The sequence below is a fragment of the Microcaecilia unicolor genome, chromosome 10, assembly GCF_901765095.1.
Source record: "Microcaecilia unicolor chromosome 10, aMicUni1.1, whole genome shotgun sequence".
Classification (NCBI taxonomy): Eukaryota; Metazoa; Chordata; class Amphibia; order Gymnophiona; family Siphonopidae; genus Microcaecilia; species Microcaecilia unicolor.
The window spans coordinates 74,975,835-74,997,219 of NC_044040.1; the positions used below are offsets into that span (position 1 = coordinate 74,975,835).

The following is a 21,385-nucleotide window of genomic DNA, read 5'->3' on the forward strand; positions in this document are numbered from 1 at the left end:
TCGTTTAAGTTTGAGGTCACTGAGGACTGGTAGTCAGAATGTTTGGGAGTCCTCTGATACTTGGGACTCTTCAGATTCCTCTTCAAGTAGTGACTCTGAAGATGATGTGGGTAATAGACAAGGTCACACTTTATACTTGACAAGGCAACAAGGTGCTATGAATGTAAATTTGTCTTCTGAAGGTAGACAGAGCTTGTGTCCCATTATTGCTTTAGGGCCCCTTTTATAAAGGTATGCTAGTGTTTTTAGTGCACGCTAAATGCTAAGATGCACATAGGAATATAATGGGCATCTTAGCGTTTAGCTCACGCTAATTTTTAGCATGCGCTAAAAATGTTAGCGTGCCTTTGTAAAAAAAAAACAAACCCATAGATAGGTGACACAAAAGATGCACAGGAAAATGCTAATATGAAAATATATAGATATATTTTTGTTATTAGCAGGAGATCAAGATGTAAGTGATAAAAAAAACTGATGTGAGTAAGGAGGAGGGAAAAAAAAAAAGAAAGCAAGCTAAAATTTAAAAAAGTATTACAAACTGGCTTCTTGCTTTTATTCTGCTGTCTAGTGTTATAGGTGAAGCTTAACCAGACCTTTATCCAGGATTGCTATAATATTCAGATTTAATTTTGAAGACCCATCAGAAGTATGGTGGTTGGGCATGGATTAATTATGATGAATAATTTAGGAAACATTTGGCTAAAAACATTTACATTCTTGGGCTTACAGAGGTATAGACATTTAGTTAGCAGCGATGATTCCTGTATGTGGAGGTATGCTTAGAATGGGTACTGGTCAATCAGTAAGTGGTTTGAGTAAGCAACCTGTTATTCATAATTGGGGTACAATACCTTACGGGAGCAGTGCATTTCATCAGGCTTTACATTTAAATGATAATGGAAGTTCAGGTCCCCTTGCTTCAGTGAAGGTAGGAGGGCAGCCCAATTTCTGTTTCCATTTTAATTCAGGCTGTTGTGAGAGGTCTATTTGTAGATTTAAGCATAGATGTAGTCTACATGGTAATAATCATCCATCTTTTAAATGTGATTTGGTGGAGGTGGGGGGAATTGCTGTGCAGAAGGAGTTTTTTTTTTTTTTGCCCACAAGCAAAGTTACAGGCTCAACTGTTGTGCAAGGCCCCATTTCCAATTTATATTAATGCTGTACAGTTTTGGGCCAGGGGGTATCCAGATCGTGCTGTTGCAAACTTTTTGGAAGATGGGTTTTCACTTGGGTTTCCAATACCTTATGATGGGTCTGTGTTGGTGTACAAGGCTAGCAATACATTTTCTGTGGTTCAAATGAAGGAGGTAGTCATAGCCAAGTTACAGAAAGAAATTGATTTAGGTGGAATTGCCGGCCCATTTGTGAAATCTCCACTGGAGAATTTGGTTATTTCTCCTTTGGGTATCATCCAGAATAAGGAAGAAAGAAAATTTAGATTAATCCCTAATCTTTTGTATCCAGATAGATGTAATGTTAACAGTTTTATAAATCCAGCTGCATGTTCAGTTCAATACACATCATTTGATTCTGAAGTGGCCCTTTTATGAGCTTTTGGTCCAGGTTGTTTAATGGCAAAATTGATATTGAGCCTGCCTTTAGGCTCCTGCCTATTCACCCAGAATCTTTCCATTTGTTGGGTTTTTGTTTTCTGGGAACGTTTTATGTGGACAAGAGTTTGCCTATGTGGTACTCAGTTTCGTGTGCATATTTTGAACTATTTGCTTCTATCACTGCATAGTTGTGCAAGCATTGCAAATGGATTTGATTATTCACTTCTTGGATGATTTTTTGTTTGTGGGTCCAGCTGATTCCTCCTTGTGTCAATAGATGGTTGATACATTTGAACACTTTTGGTATTCCGTTAGCAGCAGAAAATTCTGATGGTCCTTGTACAACATTAAAGTTTTTGGGTATTGAGCTTGATTCTAATAAGATGGAGTCTCGTTTGAAGTGAAATGTTAAAAATTAAGTGATTTAGTTGAGATGGTTTCATCAGTAAAAAAAAGATCTGAACTTTGCATGTCGGGTAGTACTAATAGGTAGAGAATTTACTAGAAGATTGGGCTTGGTGAGTAAGGGTGGTGTTACAAGAAATCATCGTTTCATACATCTGAATCATGGGGTAAAAGAAGATTTAAAAAATGGGAAAGACTTTTTGAAAGATTTTACTGGTATTTGTATTTGGCAATTTTTAGTAGTTTCTAATGTTGCTTTAGAGCTATTTACTGATGCCTCTAGCAAGTGGGGTTTGGCATATACTTTAAAGGAGCTTGGTGTGCTGGTATCTGACCTTTAGTCTGGATTGAGAAAGGATGGTGTAAGAACATTTGTTTCTTGGGGTTATTTCCTGTTTTTATTGCTGTATGAAGCAGGAGTACTCAATTGCAGAATAGACGTGTTCTGTGGCATTCAGACAACAAGGCAGTAGTTGAGTGTATCAATAAGCAAACTGTGCATTCTGCTTTATTAGTTGAATGTACCAGAGTTTTATTTTTATGTTGTTGGAAGCTGAATGTTACATTATCTGCTAAACATGTGCCTGGTATTGAGAATGGTATAGCGGATATTTTTTCATCTCGCTTTCAGTGTGCACACTTTCATACTTTGGCCCTGGTGCAGAGGAATATCCAGCAGTTATTACACCAGATATTTGGGACGTGATTCCAGCACAGTTGCCAAATTGTTAAGGAGCTTTGTCTGGAAATACGTGGAAATTGTATGCAGCAGGATGGAGGCGTTTTGTAGATGTGATAGGATCAAATGACATAGTTTCATAGAAACCAACAGGAATGAGTCTAGTAGTGCAATTTATTTCCAGAGCATCAGATTTAAAGTTTTCTAAAACTGTACTGAAAGCTTCATTATCAAGGATTAGTTTAAGTTTCTAAATTATTTGGTTTTACTGATCCTTCGAGAGTTTTTATTATGCATAAGCTGATGCAAGGTTTTATTAGCTATGTTAAAAATGAACCTTGTAGATTGCCAGGGCAACCTATTTCTCCTGAGTTACTTCTAAAATGATTTAATATACTGCCAGTAATTTGTACTTCTGCTTATGAAGTAGCATTATTTAAAGTAGCCTTTTCTTTTGCATTCTTTGGAGCATTATAAATATGTGAGTTGATGGCAGCATCAAAATCTGCATCTGGTCAGTTTGGTTTGTTATACCTGGATATGATAGTAAAGAAGAAATCTGTTCAGCTTTTCATTCATTGTTCAAAAGACCGACCAAGCAGAAAGCTTAGGATCCAAGATGGCCGCTGGCATCTGACATGCTGTGCCTCTCTCTGCAATTTCCGTGTCTTATTTTGGTATACTGAAGCAGAAGGGTATGCCAACAACGCTTTCCTCTCAGAGACTTCCCTCCTTTATTATTGGCCCTATGGATTCTTATGCGAGAAGGGCTGGGAAGAAGATGGAGTTGGTGAGTTGCCTGCTAGAGACACAGGAGGACAGAGGAGTGATCCCAGTGTCTCTTGGGCTGGAACCCACCTTGCGTCCTGATCGGAGAGCCCCTCCTCCATAGCCAAGAAGAAGCAGTTCGCCACTTGCGGCAGGGGTAGTGTTTCAGCCAGGACAGGCTGGAACAGCTCTCCTACAAGAGGAAACGTCCTACTTAGTGGTGACCTAGGGCTCATGGTTCTGCGAGCCCCGTGCGAGACTGCAGCCATGGAAGGTGACATCACTGGAGCAGAAATGGCGGCTGGAAAAGTGCCAGGAGTGATTACTTCAAACACTGAGGTACCTGAGACACATACACCACAGATTGATATTTTGGGACAAAAAATGAAAGAGTTAGAGTTGAAAGTAATTTAGATATTTCTGCAATATTGCAATCTTCACACTCTGATTCTGCTACTGCAGCTACTTTGTTGGACACAGTGGCCTAAACCCTGAATAAAGATTGGCTGAGATTGTAAAGACATTTATGGGATTTCAGATACAGTTATTCCCAGATGTTTCAAGAGAAACCCAATGACATCACAAGCAATTTTTGTTAATGAAACAAGGGTCCTTCAGATTGGGGCAACTTTCTTTTTAAGATTTCCCTGTAAATGTGTTATCACATACCAATCAATTAAATATGTATTCTTTGATCCATCACATCTGACAACTTTTTTGGCCACTAAGGTCCAGGTTTTATATATGGCTCTTAGATTTCTGTGCAGAAATACACGGGTAACTTAACTGGCGTACAAGCCAATCAGTGTTTTTAACAGCATTTAACAAGCAATAATGAACACTAATTGGCAAGTATCAGAATTTATGCACAGAAATCGCTAAGCGTATTCTATAAAAAAAACTGTGCCTAAATTGAAAAGTGAACAGTTCAAAATAAATGCGCATAGTTTAAAAGGGGGTATCTGTGGGTATTTCGTGGGCATGCCAAAATTTCTGCATGTAATTACAGAATACGGGTCAGTGCGCCTAAATATACACACACAGATTTACATCAGGTTTTTATTGGCATAAATGGGCACGCATAGATTTAGGCACTATAGTATTGACTAAGAACTGAACCTAAATCTTATAGAATACGCTTAAATCCGTGCGGAAATTTTAGGCACCATATATAGAATCTGGCCCTACACTCCCGTCTGATGTTAGCTCTCATTGAAATGTACAGCTTCCCGGCAGTTGAGACTGACCAGCAGATGAATCCAACACTGGAGATATTGTGAAAAAATACTTTATTGTCATTGATACAGGGGGACCTGACTTGGTCCGTGTTTCGGTGTCACAAAACGCTTATATCAGGGGTCTTGTAATAGTTCCTCGGAAAACACTTTATATTCCAAAACAGGAGATGCCAACTCGAGTCCCCTGCTGGGGCTGGCAGTGTTTGTTCATTTGTCCCTTGAGTTGGCATCTCCTGACTGTTTTGGAATATAAAGTGTTTTCTGAGGAACTATTACAAGACCCCTGATGTAGGCGTTCTGTGACGCCGAAACACGGACTGTGTCAGGTCCCCCTGTATAAGCGACAATAAAGTATTTCTTCACAATATCTCCAGTGTTGGATTCGTCTGTTGGTCAGCCTCTACTCCTCCTTGCTTGATTTTCCTGATGTAGAGGGTCCTTCCTGCCTTTGTCTTTTAGCTTTCCGGTAGTGTCAGTTTTGTCATATTTTCTTTGATTTATTATCCAATATTCTCCTTGTATAAATCTTGGATCCCATTTATGGGGACTTGAGTGATGTATTCCTTTGTTCTATAAATTGATTTAAGGTGTTATTCTTTGTTTTTCATCACTTTGCTGTACAAGTGTTAATTTGATTGGTATATTATTCTGAAATTTAATAAAACAAAACAAAAAGTCTGACCAAGCAGGATGTGGTGCCTGGCTAATTCTAAAGGGTGTTAATAATTAATGATTTGACTAATTAATTGTACTGCAACATTTCAGTTCTTGCATTCAGGGACAGGATTGTATTGGTATGGTTCCCCTCTTACTAGATTTCAATTCAGTGCAATATAGAACCACAGTTTGGAGGGTCTGGGTTTGAATGTGAAATATGGCACATATTCATTTAGAATAGGGGCAGCTTCTTTTGCTGCTTCTTGTGGACTTTCAGTTAAGATCAAAAGAATTAAACAATAGCGATCTGATACATTTGAGATACATATTCATTAAAATTGATATATTTATGATTCTTCTTTTTCAGGGTCAACTTTTTTGAATATGCAGAAATTATCACTTGGACGTGTGGCCATTCTTTCATTTTCTTGGCAAGAAAAAGAGCAGCTGAATCTAAGTGGGGATTACAATTGGGGTTAAGTGTTTATACCATTTGTTTAAATTTGGATGGGAATTAGAGATATGAGATGGGCTCAATTATTGCCATTGTTATTGTTGAATTATTATGATATATCCAAATTTATTCATCTGTGGAGTAATATTTGTTATATTAAAGGTGTTGAGCTTATTAGTCAAATGAAACGATATATTTTCTATTCGATATTACTTTCCAGAAGTTACAATTATTTGGTCTGAAATTATTCCGTGAAGAGTGTGGAAAGATGTGAAATCTCCTAAAGCAATTGAAAAGCTAAGAAAGCGGTAAATGTGGAAGTTTAAATATTTGTGGTTTTATCTATAGGCTTGATGATTTTTAATGATTTATTGACTGCCGACTGTCCTGGGCTGTTTCTGATGGCATACATCTGTCTGAGACTGGCCAAGACATATTTCTGAGCAGTATTCGAGATATTTTGGATGGTTGTTGCAGATCTTCGGCTGCAGCTCACTAATGAGGGAAATCGGTAACATGCATTGGCAGGCCTCACTTTTGGAAGTAAAGTATGTGCAATATCACCATGCTTACAGGGTAAGGATGGAGGGGTGGAAAAGGGATTGAAATTAATTTCCAGTTTTGTATTACGGCAGAAGAGATATAGGAGGAATTGATATGTGATACGAATTGCCTAGTACGTCACTGTCTAGTACAAATGAAGTACATAAGTATTGCCATACTGGGAAAGACCAAAGGTACATCAAGCCCAGCATCCTGTTTCCAACAGTGTCCAATCCAGGTCACAAATACCTGGCAAGATCCCAAAAAAGTACAAAACATTTTATACTGCTTATCCCAGAAATAGTGGATTTTCCCCAAGTACATTTAATAACGGTCTATGGACTTTTCCTTTAGGAAGCCGCCCAAACCTTTTTTAAACTCCGCTAAGCTAACCGCCTTTACCACATTCTCTAGCAACAAATTCCAGAGTTTAATTACACGTTGAGTGAAGAAAAAGTTTCTCCGATTCGTTTTAAATTTACTACATTTACTACATGCCCCCTAGTCCTAGTATTTTTGGAAAGCATAAACAGACGCTTCACATCTACCCGTTCAACTCCACTCATTATTTTATAGACCTCTATCATAACTCCCCTCAGCCGCCTTTCCTCCAAGCTGAAGAGCCCTAGCCACTTTAGCCTTTCCTCATAGGGAAGTCGTCCCATCCCCTTTAGCATTTTTGTCACCCTTCTCTGCACATTTTCTAATTCCACTATATCTTTTTTGAGATGCGGCAACCAGAATTGAACACAATATTCGAGGTGCAGTCGCACCATGGAGCAATACAAAGGCATTATAACATCCTCATTTTTGTTTTCCATTCCTTTCCTAATAATACCTAACATTCTATTTGATTTCTTAGCCGCAGCAGCACACTGAGCAGAAGGTTTCAACGTATCAACAACGACACCTAGATCCCTTTCTTGGTCAGTGACTCCTAATGTGAAACCTTGCATTGGGAAAATGTATTTGAAATGCATGAACTTTGTATTAATAAAGCTATGGCCAAGATTCACCACTAAATAGTATTTGTTGTGCTTTTTTTATTAAGACACTTTGGGCCCTGATTACTAAGGTGCTCTAGCATTTTTAGCGTGCGCTAAATGATAGAGACCCATATATTCCTATGGGTGCCTCTAGCATTAGCGCACACTAATTTTTAGCTTGTGCTAAAAATGCTAGCACGCCTACAGTGGGGGAAATAAGTATTTGATCCCTTGCTGATTTTGTAAGTTTGCCCACTGACAAAGACATGAGCAGCCCATAATTGAAGGGTAGGTTATTGGTAACAGTGAGAGATAGCACATCACAAATTAAATCCGGAAAATCACATTGTGGAAAGTATATGAATTTATTTGCATTCTGCAGAGGGAAATAAGTATTTAATCCCTCTGGCAAACAAGACCTAATACTTGGTGGCAAAACCCTTGTTGGCAAGCACAGCGGTCAGACGTCTTCTGTAGTTGATGATGAGGTTTGCACACATGTCAGGAGGAATTTTGGTCCACTCCTCTTTGCAGATCATCTCTAAATCATTAAGAGTTCTGGGCTGTCGCTTGGCAACTCGCAGCTTCAGCTCCCTCCATAAGTTTTCAATGGGATTAAGGTCTGGTGACTGGCTAGGCCACTCCATGACCCTAATGTGCTTCTTCCTGAGCCACTCCTTTGTTGCCTTGGCTGTATGTTTTGGGTCATTGTCGTGCTGGAAGACCCAGCCACGACCCATTTTTAAGGCCCTGGCGGAGGGAAGGAGGTTGTCACTCAGAATTGTACGGTACATGGCCCCATCCATTCTCCCATTGATGCGGTGAAGTAGTCCTGTGCCCTTAGCAGAGAAACACCCTCAAAACATAACATTTCCACCTCCATGCTTGACAGTGGGGACGGTGTTCTTTGGGTCATAGGCAGCATTTCTCTTCCTCCAAACACGGCGAGTTGAGTTCATGCCAAAGAGCTCAATTTTTGTCTCATCTGACCACAGCACCTTCTCCCAATCACTCTCGGCATCATCCAGGTGTTCACTGGCAAACTTCAGACGGGCCGTCACATGTGCCTTCCGGAGCAGGGGGACCTTGCGGGCACTGCAGGATTGCAATCCGTTATGTCGTAATGTGTTACCAATGGTTTTCGTGGTGACAGTGGTCCCAGCTGCCTTGAGATCATTGACAAGTTCCCCCCTTGTAGTTGTAGGCTGATTTCTAACCTTCCTCATGATCAAGGATACCCCACGAGGTGAGATTTTGCGTGGAGCCCCAGATCTTTGTCGATTGACAGTCATTTTGTACTTCTTCCATTTTCTTACTATGGCACCAACAGTTGTCTCCTTCTCGCCCAGCGTCTTACTGATGGTTTTGTAGCCCATTCCAGCCTTGTGCAGGTGTATGATCTTGTCCCTGACATCCTTAGACAGCTCCTTGCTCTTGGCCATTTTGTAGAGGTTAGAGTCTGACTGATTCACTGAGTCTGTGGACAGGTGTCTTTCATACAGGTGACCATTGCCGACAGCTGTCTGTCATGCAGGTAACGAGTTGATTTGGAGCATCTACCTGGTCTGTAGGGGCCAGATCTCTTACTGGTTGGTGGGGGATCAAATACTTATTTCCCTCTGCAGAATGCAAATAAATTCATATACTTTCCACAATGTGATTTTCCGGATTTAATTTGTGATGTGCTATCTCTCACTGTTACCAATAACCTACCCTTCAATTATGGGCTGCTCATGTCTTTGTCAGTGGGCAAACTTACAAAATCAGCAAGGGATCAAATACTTATTTCCCCCACTGTATAGTGCGGTTTAGTAAACAGGGCCTTTTATTGTTGAATGCCTTTGGAATGGAGATGGTGCAAATGCCTAAGTTAAGTAGTAGAAAGTCAGCAATCAGAGAAACAGTGCTTCAAACAACTCTGAAACAGCACTGCTGGGGAATTAGCATGTGTTGTAATGAGACAGCTGGAATTAAACATTTTATTTTGATTCTACCATACGGTATTTTGCACTAAAACACCAATTGCTTGGATGTGTCATCAACTGAACAAAATTGCTTTCAACTTGAGTTACCATTTCTGACTACTACAAAAGGGATATGCAATCTAGTCCAAGCACCTTAAACCAACTTGATTTACAGGATATTCAAAATATGAAAATGATTCTTAGATCAATGTATGCAACGTTTTCATAAATACGTTTTATACACCTCCAGTATTATACAAGGGGTACCAAACTGTGTGAGACTTATTTATGCACACTTTTTCTATCTTAAAAAATAAAAGACAGATATAATACGTGCAACTGTGGCCCAAATCTGTAGGATATGTAAAGCCATGGACAAGGTGCTCTGATAGCAACATGATCAAAAAGGTATGGGCCTGCTATTTCTGAACCTTTCTAAAACCAGTTATAAAACATAGCATTGTTATGTTTAGTCATGATATTTACTCACACTAATAAGCCTGAAAAGTAAAATTCAAATCACTACCAAAGAACGCATCAGGTACACTAAAGGAGGAAACTTCTGACAAACTCATACTGGTTATTCTTGTTTTGGACGTCTGAAAACTGGCTTTTAGAAGTCCATATTGTATGGATGTCTAAATCCCAATTTTACAAAAGTAAGATATGGACATTTGACACTGCAGTACGTCAATATGGCAAGGGGGCATGGTCTGGGGATGTTTTAGGCGGTACTAGTGAGGGCACAAAATATGAACATCTAACTCCAATTATAGAAGGGGAAAGGACACCCAAGTCTAAAAAGATAGTTGTTATTTAGACCTGCTATTTGTCACGTCCAGGTTACAGAAAAGTGCTCCGATTGAACAGCTGTCCACTGGAGGGATTAAGGTTTCTTTCCCCCTCCCTCTCCCTTAAATGTTGAAACAGAAAGGGATACCAGGCTGTAAGACAGCTTCAAGAAGTATGGACATTCTGCACGTCTGAGGAGTAGTCTTAGTGCAGTGGACTTGAAACCAAGGGACCCAGGATCAAATCCTATGTCAGGCTTCTTTTTTTGTGAGCCTTCCAAGGACAGAAAAATACCTACTGCACCCTAATATATAAGATGCCTAAAAGCTACTGAAATGGTGTACATTCAGGTACAGTAGGTATTTTTCTGTTTCTGGAAGGCTCACAATTAAAAAATAATCACAAACAGCTGAAGTGTGATCTAAACCTGGGTCCCCTAATTGTTAGGCTACTCCTCTGTTCTGCTTGTGATAGCACAAACATCCATGTCCATTGTTTTCCCCCATTAATAATTTGGAAGTTTTAGGGCCCGTTTACTAAGATGCGCTGTAGGCACACTAGAATTTTTAGCGCACTCTAAAAATGCTAGCGCACCTTAGTAAACAGGGCCCTTAGTTTGTAAAACAGATGTTCATGCTGGACGTTTCCAACACATGGACGTCCATCTCACATGTATTTTACAACAGGCTGTATCCTGTTCTAAAATACATGTGAGATGGACCTCCATTTGTGATGTTCTGACTTGGACGTCCATATTCTGAGCTGGACGTCCTTTCTAAAATGCAGCTACATATATACCAATTCATCTGAAATCTGGATGCATTGTTACTGTTAGAACCACACACAAACATACTTCCTGATACTTAATTGCAGCCTTACTATAATTTTATGTATTGTGACCGGCTGAAGTGGTCAGCTCCCCTGGACAGAGAGAAAAAGCAAGAGTGCCAAAAGGTTCCATTTTAAGTCATAGAGGAGATAGTAGGACTGGGAACAGGGGAAAACCTGGAGGCAGAAAACCTATATGCCTCCCCCAAAGAAAAGCACACAGTGTTAGTGATCTTACATTCTGGGAGAAGGGAGAAAGAACAAAATCCCCAGTACTTACCTTATAAGAAAGAGGCAGCATAAACCCAAGTGCAAGCTGCTTAGGGGGAGGGGTATTCCCCAGGCTACGTCAGTTTCCCAATATAGGCAGCTGCATGTACCTTGGTTTCCCCAGCAAGTGACTAGAAAACACATTCTGTTAAAAGTAGCAAGCCAGGAGGGAAAGGGGTCCACAGCAAAGGAAGGGTGGTTTCCCTAGAGGCCAGAGGAAAGGAAGGAGTCCCACTGGAAGGAAGGGCCAGTTCTCAGAGGAACAAAGGAAGAATAGAGTTTCCCTAGGAGGGAGCCACAACTCCCAGCCTGCTTGGAAAAGGGATTTCCCTAAGGAGCTGTGAGAGGCAGAGAGACCTGCAGCAGGTGGATCTCAAGGGTGGGGGGGCCGGCAGAATGGTAATGATAGTGAAAGATTGATCCCTGGCGACAATTTCACCCCACAGACAGATATTTTACTTTCTTTTCTTCTCCACACCAACGTTACTCCATGATAGATTACTTTTTGGTTTCTAACAGTCTCCTAGCTCATATTACACACACTTACATTAAATCTATAACCATCTCAGACCACTTAGCAATTACTATCAATATCCAAAACACTTCTCATAGTCCCTCCAAAAACCCTATCTTGCGTTTGAATTCCCAATTACTATCTAATGAGGACTATGTTAACAGAATTCAAAATTGTATTGAAAACGTCTTTGAATTGAACAAACTCTCAGACACCAACCAGATTGTCTTATGGGAGGTTTTTAAGGCTGCCCTAAGGCGAAAACTCATTTCTATAGCAGCTCACCAGAATAAGGGCCCTGTTTACTAAGGTGCGTTAGCATTTTTAATGCGCCTACAATTAACGTACGTGTTAGCCATGTAGGCAACTATACGGATATTGTAGGCACGTACACAGCATGCAGTTAACCGGAGCGTGCACTTAACCGTTGTGACCCAAAGAAGCTTGACATCTGATAAACATATGTACAGTACTCTTTATTATACGTACAGTATACAGTCTCCATTAACTGACGTTAGGCTTACTTGAAGTAATCAGTCATAGTCCTCTGTACACTCTTGTGTCTGTGAGTTCCACAGACTAAGTCTGCCAGACAGTAAAAATTGTCATAGCACTGACATCCAGTGGCCTCCAGATAGGCCTGCACGGTGTTGAGACTCTCCAGCGCTCTTGCAAAAGTGACAGGAGGTTGTTGAATTTCGTCAGCATGTGCCTTGCTGCTCATTTCATTATCTGTTTCATCATCAGCCATTGCCTGCGTGTAGGCACATATCTCGACATCAGTGCTGTCGTCAGCTGTTTGAAGATCGTAATCAATAGCTAAGTAGTGATGAAACTCCACTTCAGTAACACCGGCTGGGATGTCAATAGCCTGTTCATCTGACGCGTTTGCAATAGCTGCATCTGTTTCATCCCTCTCCACATTCCTAACAAAGCTTGCCTGCTTGTAGCAGTTCACAATGGTTGCCTGTGTAACATGATTCCAGGCTTCTTTCTGCATATGTAGGGAATCCAACAGTGATAGATTATGAGCCGGTTCAACAGCACATTTATCCTTGCCAGTCTGGTCATCCATAACGCTCATCAGACGATGTAGCACTAGAGCCCGATAATGTTGTTTGAAATTGGCTATTATGCCCTGATCCATAGGTTGTCAAAGAGGTAGTGTTTGGTGGCAGGAAGACCACCTTGATGTTAGACAGACTGACATCACTGTATGCAGCACATTTATCACAAAGCAACAAAATCTGACGCTTTTGTGCCCGCATTCTAGTGTCTAACTTCTTTAGTCACTGCTTCCAAATTTCCCCAGTCATCCATGAATTTGCGTTAGCCTCATATGACACAGGAAGTTGCTTAACATTCTTGAAGCAACAGGGCTGTTTGCTTTTTCCAATGACGAGTGGTTCCAACTTCTCACTCCCATCCATATTGCAGCAAAGGAGGATCGTCAATTGGTCCTTCGATGTTTTACTTCCTGTAGTTTCAGCTTGTTTGAATGCAAGTGTTCCATCAGGAATCGCTCGCCAGTAGAGACCGTTTTTGTCAGCATTGAAAATGTCACGAGGTGCAAATTCGTATGGTAGGAAGAACTGAAACAACCCAATTTTCAGCACCAAAGTCATCAATGTCTTGTTTTTCACCATGCTGTTTCTTGAATTTTATGTTGTTTCTCTCCTTCCATCTTTCCAACCATCCAACAGTGGCTTTGAATTCAGTTAGTCCAAGACTTTCAGCTAGCTGATTAGCTTTCTCCATAAGCAGTGGACCACTGACAGGAAACTGTCTGCTCCTGACTTGAGAAAACCACCAAAGAAGCGCATCTTCTACCTCCTCAGCTTTTCCCGCCCATTTTCGTTTCCGATGTGGATTTGTATTGTTTTGCCAGTCTTCCAGAAGCTGGTCTTTCTGCTTCAAGATACGCAAAATTTAACTGGGATTGACACCATATTCTTTAACAATAGATGCTTGACTTTGTTTGTTTTCTAATTTTTTAAGAACTTCTATTCGTTCAGCCAGTGTTAAAGTCTTACAGTTGCGCGATAACGACGACTCCAGTGTACACTCTAACAACATTCTTTCGCTTCTTCTGCCTGTGGCAGTTAATGAGATTTCAAATTTACCGCCCTTTGTCACGCACCAATTGGCTTCCATATTCCGCGCGTGTGCTTATGCGGAGTCTTTCCTGCAGAGGAGCGGTCTTAAACCATGCATATAAGCGAATCTTGCACTTATCAGTGGTGCGGTAAACCGAAGTTTGTCCCCATAGAAATTGATGGCGCCAAAAACGGGACCGAAGTACGGCATGCAGTTAAACAGAGCATGTGCTTATCCGACGTGCACTTAAATGGAGTGCACTGTATATAAATGAATATAATGAAATCTGGAGCCTCAAAGATGGCAATGAAAATTTTCTCCAGAAGAGGTCTGGTTATGCAGAACAAAATAATGCCAGTTGAATGCTAGCAAAAAGATGTAAAAAGCAGACACCTCATTAACCACAAAAATCGTTCTGTCACTAAAACCCTAGATTTTTATTCAGACCCTTATAAATCTGAATCTTCATCCTCCCAGACAGAACTTATGGACTTTTTATCAGGCCTTAATAATCCTACATGGTCAGATGGTGAAGTTAAACATTTGCAAAAACCAATTACGGAAAAGGAGATTATAGACTCCATATCTCAATTAAAGCCTGGTAAAGCTCCTGGCCCAGATGGCCTGCCTGGTGAATTCAATAAGGTCTTTAAAAATGTTTAATACCACATTTGGATGTTCTATTTAAAACACTGGAAGCATATAGTACTTTTTCACAGATTCTCTGAAGCTATAATAACCGTTTTATCTAAACCAAATAAAGATCCAACCTCTGTAACAAATTACAGGCCAATATATCTTCTTAATGCCAATTATAAAATCTTAGCTAAAATCTTATATAATAGTTGTCCCTGTTAGCTGGCTGAAGCGTGGACCCACAGCTTTCTCAGGAGTCTGGTAAGACAGTGTGGTTAAGAGAGCTGTGCAGCTGGCTAAGTTGTGTCACTGAAGTAGGGTTTGGACAGTGTCAGCCATTCTCAGGAGAGAGAGAAAAGTTAACTGTCTGGATTGAGGAGACATGTATTACCAGGAATCAGAAGCCTGATTAATTGGGGAAAGGCTACACGGTTTCTAGGGTGTTTTCAAACTATGCAGATTGCTACATCTCTGGCAAGAAAGAGTGCACCATTTCTACATTAAAAAATAAAAAATCAGAAACACCAACATACTCAACCAGATCCAATACCAAGCTTGACTTTGCATACCTGTGTTTGTGACGCTGCAGTCTTCATTTTTCCTTCTTGTGTGGTATATAAAGACCACCCACATAAGGGAGGTGCCTACCACACAGCAAACCACTGCTATGATTACAATGCCAACCGTGGTCCAGCTATCATCCTCAAGTGATGATACAGCATTTGGTGCAGCATTTGGAGGAGAATCACATGTAGGTGTAGGAATTACATTAAGGCGAACATTTCCCCGCTCTGTTCCAAGCGTGTTGGACATCTCACAAGTGTACTTTCCAGCATCTTCAACATCTGTGTCCACAATAATAAGCAGCTGATTACCAGCAGCAAAAAAATGTCTTTCTGTAACCACCAACGGGCTGTCATCTTTTGTCCAGTTTAGTTTGGGTGAAGGGTTTCCTCCAGCAATACACTGCAGGACAGCAGTTTCACCTTTTGTAACAGTTCGGTCCACCAGTGGTCGAAGAAATGAGGGTGTTTCTGAGGAAAAAATGGACATTTCATCATTCAGTATAAATTTGGATCTTGTACTTGGCCTAGTATTTTGTGTAAATTACCACAGCATCACAACCATGAGGTGTTTAAAGAAGGTCAAAAATCAGTGACTCATTCGCTGTCTAACAGCACCACATAAATGTGCTTATTTGCACTGTCTCATCTCATTAAAGGGCCAGTGTCTCCTTCATTCTGTGACAAGGCCACAATGCCAAACCTTTACTACAGAATTGGCAAGTCCACAAAGAATTACTGTGGGAGTCCAGGAGCAAAGCTAAGTGAAAGCAGAAACAGTGGCACATCTTTCCCACTCTTCAACCATCCCAGTTTGCACCTGGGTTGACTATGGAAGCATGACATTGAGCATCATCTCAGAGACTCTAGAGCATTATTGTGTCCTGGCACAGTTTTCTGCATGACATTCAAGACCCTAGTAGTAAAGGAGATGCCATAGCACTACTGTCTTCCTCCAAGCTAGAATGGGAGAGTGAGTGACGGGAAACTGCAAGGTATGCAAGGCACAGAGTGTGAGAGAAAAAAAGAACCCAATGTGGATGTAAGGTACAAGTGTGGGAACTGGAGACAGCACAAAGTGTTTGTGTCAAAGAATTGGCAATGGGATTAGAGGAGACGTTTACTGAGAGCGCCTCAATCTCTCCCTCCTCGATCTACCACTTCATTTCCCCCAATCCTCCCCTTCTCTCCTCATGATCTTTTCCTCTGGCTGCTACCTAATTCCCCTCTCCTCCTCTTCCTGTGTGCCTCATCTAGTGGTGTGCTGGTAAATGTTTAACAACAGGCTCTCTCCCCGGTTCCCCTCTGCGCCCCCCCCCCCCCAGATTGCAGAGCTGGCTATAGCCGGGGAGAGAGTCTGGAGGGGGGTGGGGGCAATGCATTACTCCAGGAAAAAAAAATTAAATGATCCCAGGTTCCAATCTAATTCATGTTTAATGTGCGAGAAAATGCCATAAATAAGTAAATAAATATAAACTTTTAATGTTGAGCACCTGATTCTCAAAGTGAACATATTCCAAACACTATAATGAAAATAAAATGATTTTTTTTTCTACCTTTGTTGTCTGGTGACTGTTTTTCTGATCATGTTGGCCCAGTATCCGATTCTGCTGCTATCTGTCCTCTTAACTCCGTTTCCAGGGCTTCCTTTCCCTTTATTTCTTTCCTTTCCTCCTTTCTTCTTCATTTCTGGTCCTCAGCTTCTGCCTATTTTCTTCATCCATGTGCAGTTTTTCTCCTCTCTTTCTTTTCCCTCATCTCATCTCCTTCCTCACTCTTCCCTCCCTTCCATCCATGTCCAGCATTTCTTCTCTCTCCCCCCTCTCCATCCACCCATGTCCAGTGACCCTTCTCTCCCCCTGCCCTGCATGCACCCAGCGACCCTCCTCTCCCCTGCCCTCCATGCACCCATACCCAGTGACCCTCCTCTCCCCTGCCCTCCATCCACCTATGTCCAGTGACCCTCCATGCACCCATGTCCAGAAGTGACCCTCCTCTCCCCTGCCCTGCATGCACCCATACCCAGTGATCCCCCCCTTTCCCCTGCCCTCCATTTACCCATGTCCAGCAGTGACCCTCCTGCCTCCTCTCCCCTGCCCTGCATGCACCCAGCCATACTCAGCGACCCTCCTTTCCCCTCCATCCACAAATGCCCAGCGACTCTCTTCTCTCTCCTGCCACCTCCCGAGTTGTTGGCGAATTCTCCTCCCCTGCTCCCTCCCTCCCGATCCCTCATGTAACCCACCGGACCTGACTCTTCGCATTCTTCGGGGCAGGCAGTCTTGCCTGCCCGCTGCCAGAACTGACTCTCCCCCACTGGCGCTGCCGGCCGGTTCGCGCTTCAAAATGGCCCCCGAGACTTCAGCAGAAGTCTCGCGAGGCCGCTTCTGGAAGTCTCGGTGGCCATTTTTAAAGTGCGAACCGGCAGCACCAGTGGGGGAGAGTCAGTTCTGGCAGCGGGCAGGCAAGACTGCCTGCCCCGAAGAATGCGAAGAGTCAGGTCGGGTCGGTGACGTGAGGGATCGGGAGGGAGAGACCGAATCGGATCGGGAGGGACAGACGGGACCAGATCGGGAGGGAGAAGAGCCAGCTCACACGTTTCAACAACCGGCTTGCAAGAGCCGAGCAAAGTTAACAACCGGCTCTTGCGAGCCGGTGCGAGCCGGCTCCAGCACACCACTGCCCTCATCCCCTCTTCTCCAATCCCCTTGCATCCTTAAGATCCCTTCTGCATCAACTTCCTCCTAGATCATTTTCTTTCCCTGTCCCCTACAGAATCTCTCCCCCACTTTTTGCTCCCCCTTTCATTTCCCCAACACCGATCACTGAGATCCCTCCACCCCATCCAAGAACCAGTTTATCCAGATGGACTTGGGATGTTAGTAAATATGTCTACAAGGTTGTATGAAATCCAGATCTGGATTAAAATCTCACCCCTAGAGCTAGTGAATATGCAGCACACTGTTCCCTACCTGAGGTAGAACTGTCACATATAGCTTCTTTTCTTACCTAGTACAGTAAGTGTTGCATTGGCTGAAATACTTCCAGCACTGTTTTGAGCAGTACAGCTGTAGACTCCAGTGTCCTCAATTTTCACATTCACAATAAAGAATACATCATCTTCTGGCATTACATGCATGCGTCTCTCGCGTGCTGCTGGAAAATCCGTGCCACCATTTTTCTGCCAGGCTATCTGTGGTGTTGGGTGGCCAAATGCAGCACATTCTAATCGTGCTAATGCACCAGCTCGAATGGTGAGGTCCATGGGCATCTTTGTAAATGAAGGAAGAACTGTAATATAATAGAAAAGGTATTACAGCATGCAATAAGACTCTTACTGGGGTGTATTTTCAGTCCCCATGGATAACTAACTAGCCCATGGGTATATTGTAGCTGTGGGTCTACAAGTCAAAGGGAAACTCCATGAAGTTTTCCTTGCAAAATATGGTAGCCAGCCAATGCTCTTACACACTTTAAAAGAGCCCAACCTAACTCCACCCCTTTACCTGATGACAGAAAGCAGGGGCAAACTGACAGTAATCTGGGCCCTTGGGTAATAAGGGTCATGGGCCCCTAACCACCTATCAAAAGTGATTAAATTAGATGGAAGCTAGGGGAAAGTGGGCCTCCTACTGCTGTGGGTCCTCGGGCAGTGCCCTATTATTCCAATGGTCAGTCTGCCCCTGACAGAAAGCATGCATGCTATAGGATAACATACATAATTTTCCATATATTTGGGGTGGACAGAATTTTCACCATGGGTAAATATACAATAGGAAGGCTTCCAAGCATCATTATTCCCTTTTATGATTCTTACTTTCAATCTTAATTACAAGTGCAGCTTTTCAAGAAAAAGATTCTGGTATATATAAAGGTCTAGAAACAAAGAGTGGGAACTGGATCAGGTTCTTCAAAAACAGACTCAGGACACTGGCGTCCTGAGTCTGTTTTTGATGAGCCTAATCCAATTCTCGCTCCCCACTCCTTGTTTCTTGATTCTATCCACCCCGTGGGATCTTTGTGTTTGCTCCACTTTTTGTGGTTGTTTTGCATATATAAAGATCTAACAGTGACAGAATTTACCATGCTCTTTAATCAAAATACTTTCCCTCCAATATTCAAAACTATTTAACCAGCCAGTAATGGCTGCTGACCAGTTAAATAAGGTATAAGCACCTACTACTACTACTTAACATTTCTAGAGCGCTACTAGGGTTACGCAGCGCTGTACAGTTTAACAACGAAGGACAGTCCCTGTTCAAAGGAGCTTACAATCTAAAGGATGAAATGTCAGGTTGGGGCAGTCTATATTTCTGAATAGAGGTATAGTGGTTAGGAGCCAAAGGCGACATTGAAGAGGTGGGCTTTGAGCAAGGATTTAAAGATGAGCAGGGAGGGGGCCTAGCGTATGGGCTCAGGGAGTTTATTCCAAGCATGGGGTGAGGTGAGGCAGAAAGGGCAGAGCCTGGAGTTGGCGGTGGTGGAGAAGGGGACTGAGAGGAGGGATTTGTCTTGAGAGCGGAGGTTACGGGTAGGAACGTAAGGGGAGATGAGGGTAGAGAGGTAAGGAGAGGCTGCAGATCGAGTGCATTTGTAGGTTAGTAGGAGAAGCTTGAACTGTATGCGGTAACTGATCGGAAGCCAGTGAAGTGACTTGAGGAGAGGGGTGATATGAGTATATCGGTCCAGGTGGAAGATAAGACGTGCAGCAGAGTTCTGAACGGACTGAAGGGGGGATAGATGGCTAAGTGGGAGGCCAGTGAGCAGTAGGTTGCAGTAGTCAAGGCGAGAGGTAATGAGAGAGTGGATGAGAGTTCGGAGAGGAAAGGGTGAATTTTGCTAATGTTATAGAGGAAGAAGCGACAGGTCTTGGCTATCTGCTGGATATGCGCAGAGAAGGAGAGGGAGGAGTCGAAGATGACTCCGAGGTTGCGGGCAGATGAGACGGGGATGATGAGGGTGTTATCAACTGAGATAGAGAGTGGAGGGAGAGGGGAAGTGGGTTTGGGTGGGAAGACAATAAGCTCGGTCTTGGCCATGTTCAGTTTCTGGTGGCGGTTGGACATCCAGGCAGCAATGTCGGATAAGCAGGCCGATACTTTGGCCTGGGTTTCCGCAGTGATGTCTGGTGTGGAGAGATAAAGCTGGGTGTCATCAGCATAAAGATGGTATTGGAAGCCATGAGATGAGATCAGGGAGCCCAGGGAAGAGGTGTAGATTGAAAAAAGAAGGGGTCCAAGGACAGATCCCTGAGGAACTCCAACAGAGAACGGGATGGGGGTGTAGGAAGAACCATGAGAATGTACTCTGAAGGTACGGTGGGAGAAATAAGAGAAGAACCAGGAGAGGACAGAGCCCTGGAACCCAAATGATGACAGTGTAGCAAGAAGTAAGTTGTGATTGACAGTGTCGAAAGCGGCGGATAGGTCGAGGAGGATGAGGATGGAGTACTGATCTTTGGATTTGGCAAGGAACAGGTCATTGCAGACTTTAGACAGTGCCGTTTCTGTCGAGTGTAGGGGTCGAAATCCGGATTGAAGTTGATCGAGGATGGCATGAGAGGAGAGAAAATCAAGGCAACGGCTGTGAACGGCGCGTTCATGTATCTTGGAGAGGAAGGGTAGGAGGGAAATGGGGCGGTAGTTGGAGGGACAGGTAGGATCAAGTGATGGTTTTTTGAGGAGTGGTGTGACTACCGCATGCTTGAAGGTGTCAGGGACAGTTGCAGTGGAGAGAGAGAGGTTGAGGATATGACAGATGGGGGGGGGGGGGGGGTAACAGTAGGAGAGATGGTGTTAAGTAAGTTGGTGGGGATGGGGTCAGAGGAACAGGTGGTGCATTTCGAGGAGGAAAGAAGATGGGCGGTTTCCTCTTTGGTGATATCAGGAAATGAGGAGAAGGAGGCCTGAGTTGGTTGGTTGAGGGAGTGGGTTATAGGGTGAAGAGGAGGAGATATTCAGTGGGAAATAACCGGTTATCTTCCACTGAATATCTCGGTTTGTGGCTAGCTGCTAACCGACTACATCACGTGACATAGCTGGTTAGGCATGGATATTCAGCGCCTAACCGTCTATGTTGAGCAGTCAAAATAGACCGCTTAAATAGCAGGCCTATCTTTGACCGCTAAAAGTTTAATCAGTTAGCACTGAATAGTGACATATCCGATTAACTTTTCAGCGACCAAAATAAAAAAGGATATCCAATGCTGGTCACTGGATATGCCCGGCATTGAACATCTGGGTTAACACTGGTGGTGGACAGCAAACATGCTGCCCACCGCCAGCTGAATATCAGGCCCTTATAGCTTATAGTTTAATTAAAACTTGCTATACCGCCCAAGTTGACTCACAGATTCTGGGCAGTTAACAACGTAAAATAAAACACTCAGAAACAGTTAGGGAAAGGAACTACAAAATTTTATAGGAAAAGATATCC

At 42.7% G+C, this 21,385-nt stretch overlaps 1 protein-coding gene across 3 annotated transcripts in view; it reads right to left on the bottom strand.

Moving 5' to 3' along the window:
• LRIG3 (leucine rich repeats and immunoglobulin like domains 3) overlaps positions 1-21,385 on the bottom strand; it is a 156,001-nt gene that overhangs the window by 21,547 nt on the left and 113,069 nt on the right. For all 3 annotated transcript variants that reach the window (XM_030216699.1, XM_030216698.1, XM_030216700.1), the window contains 2 exons: positions 17,960-18,241; positions 14,957-15,421 (listed from right to left, as the gene is read on the bottom strand). In XM_030216699.1, the coding sequence (XP_030072559.1) occupies positions 14,957-15,421; positions 17,960-18,241 (747 nt within the window). The remainder of the gene's footprint in view (positions 1-14,956; positions 15,422-17,959; positions 18,242-21,385) is intronic.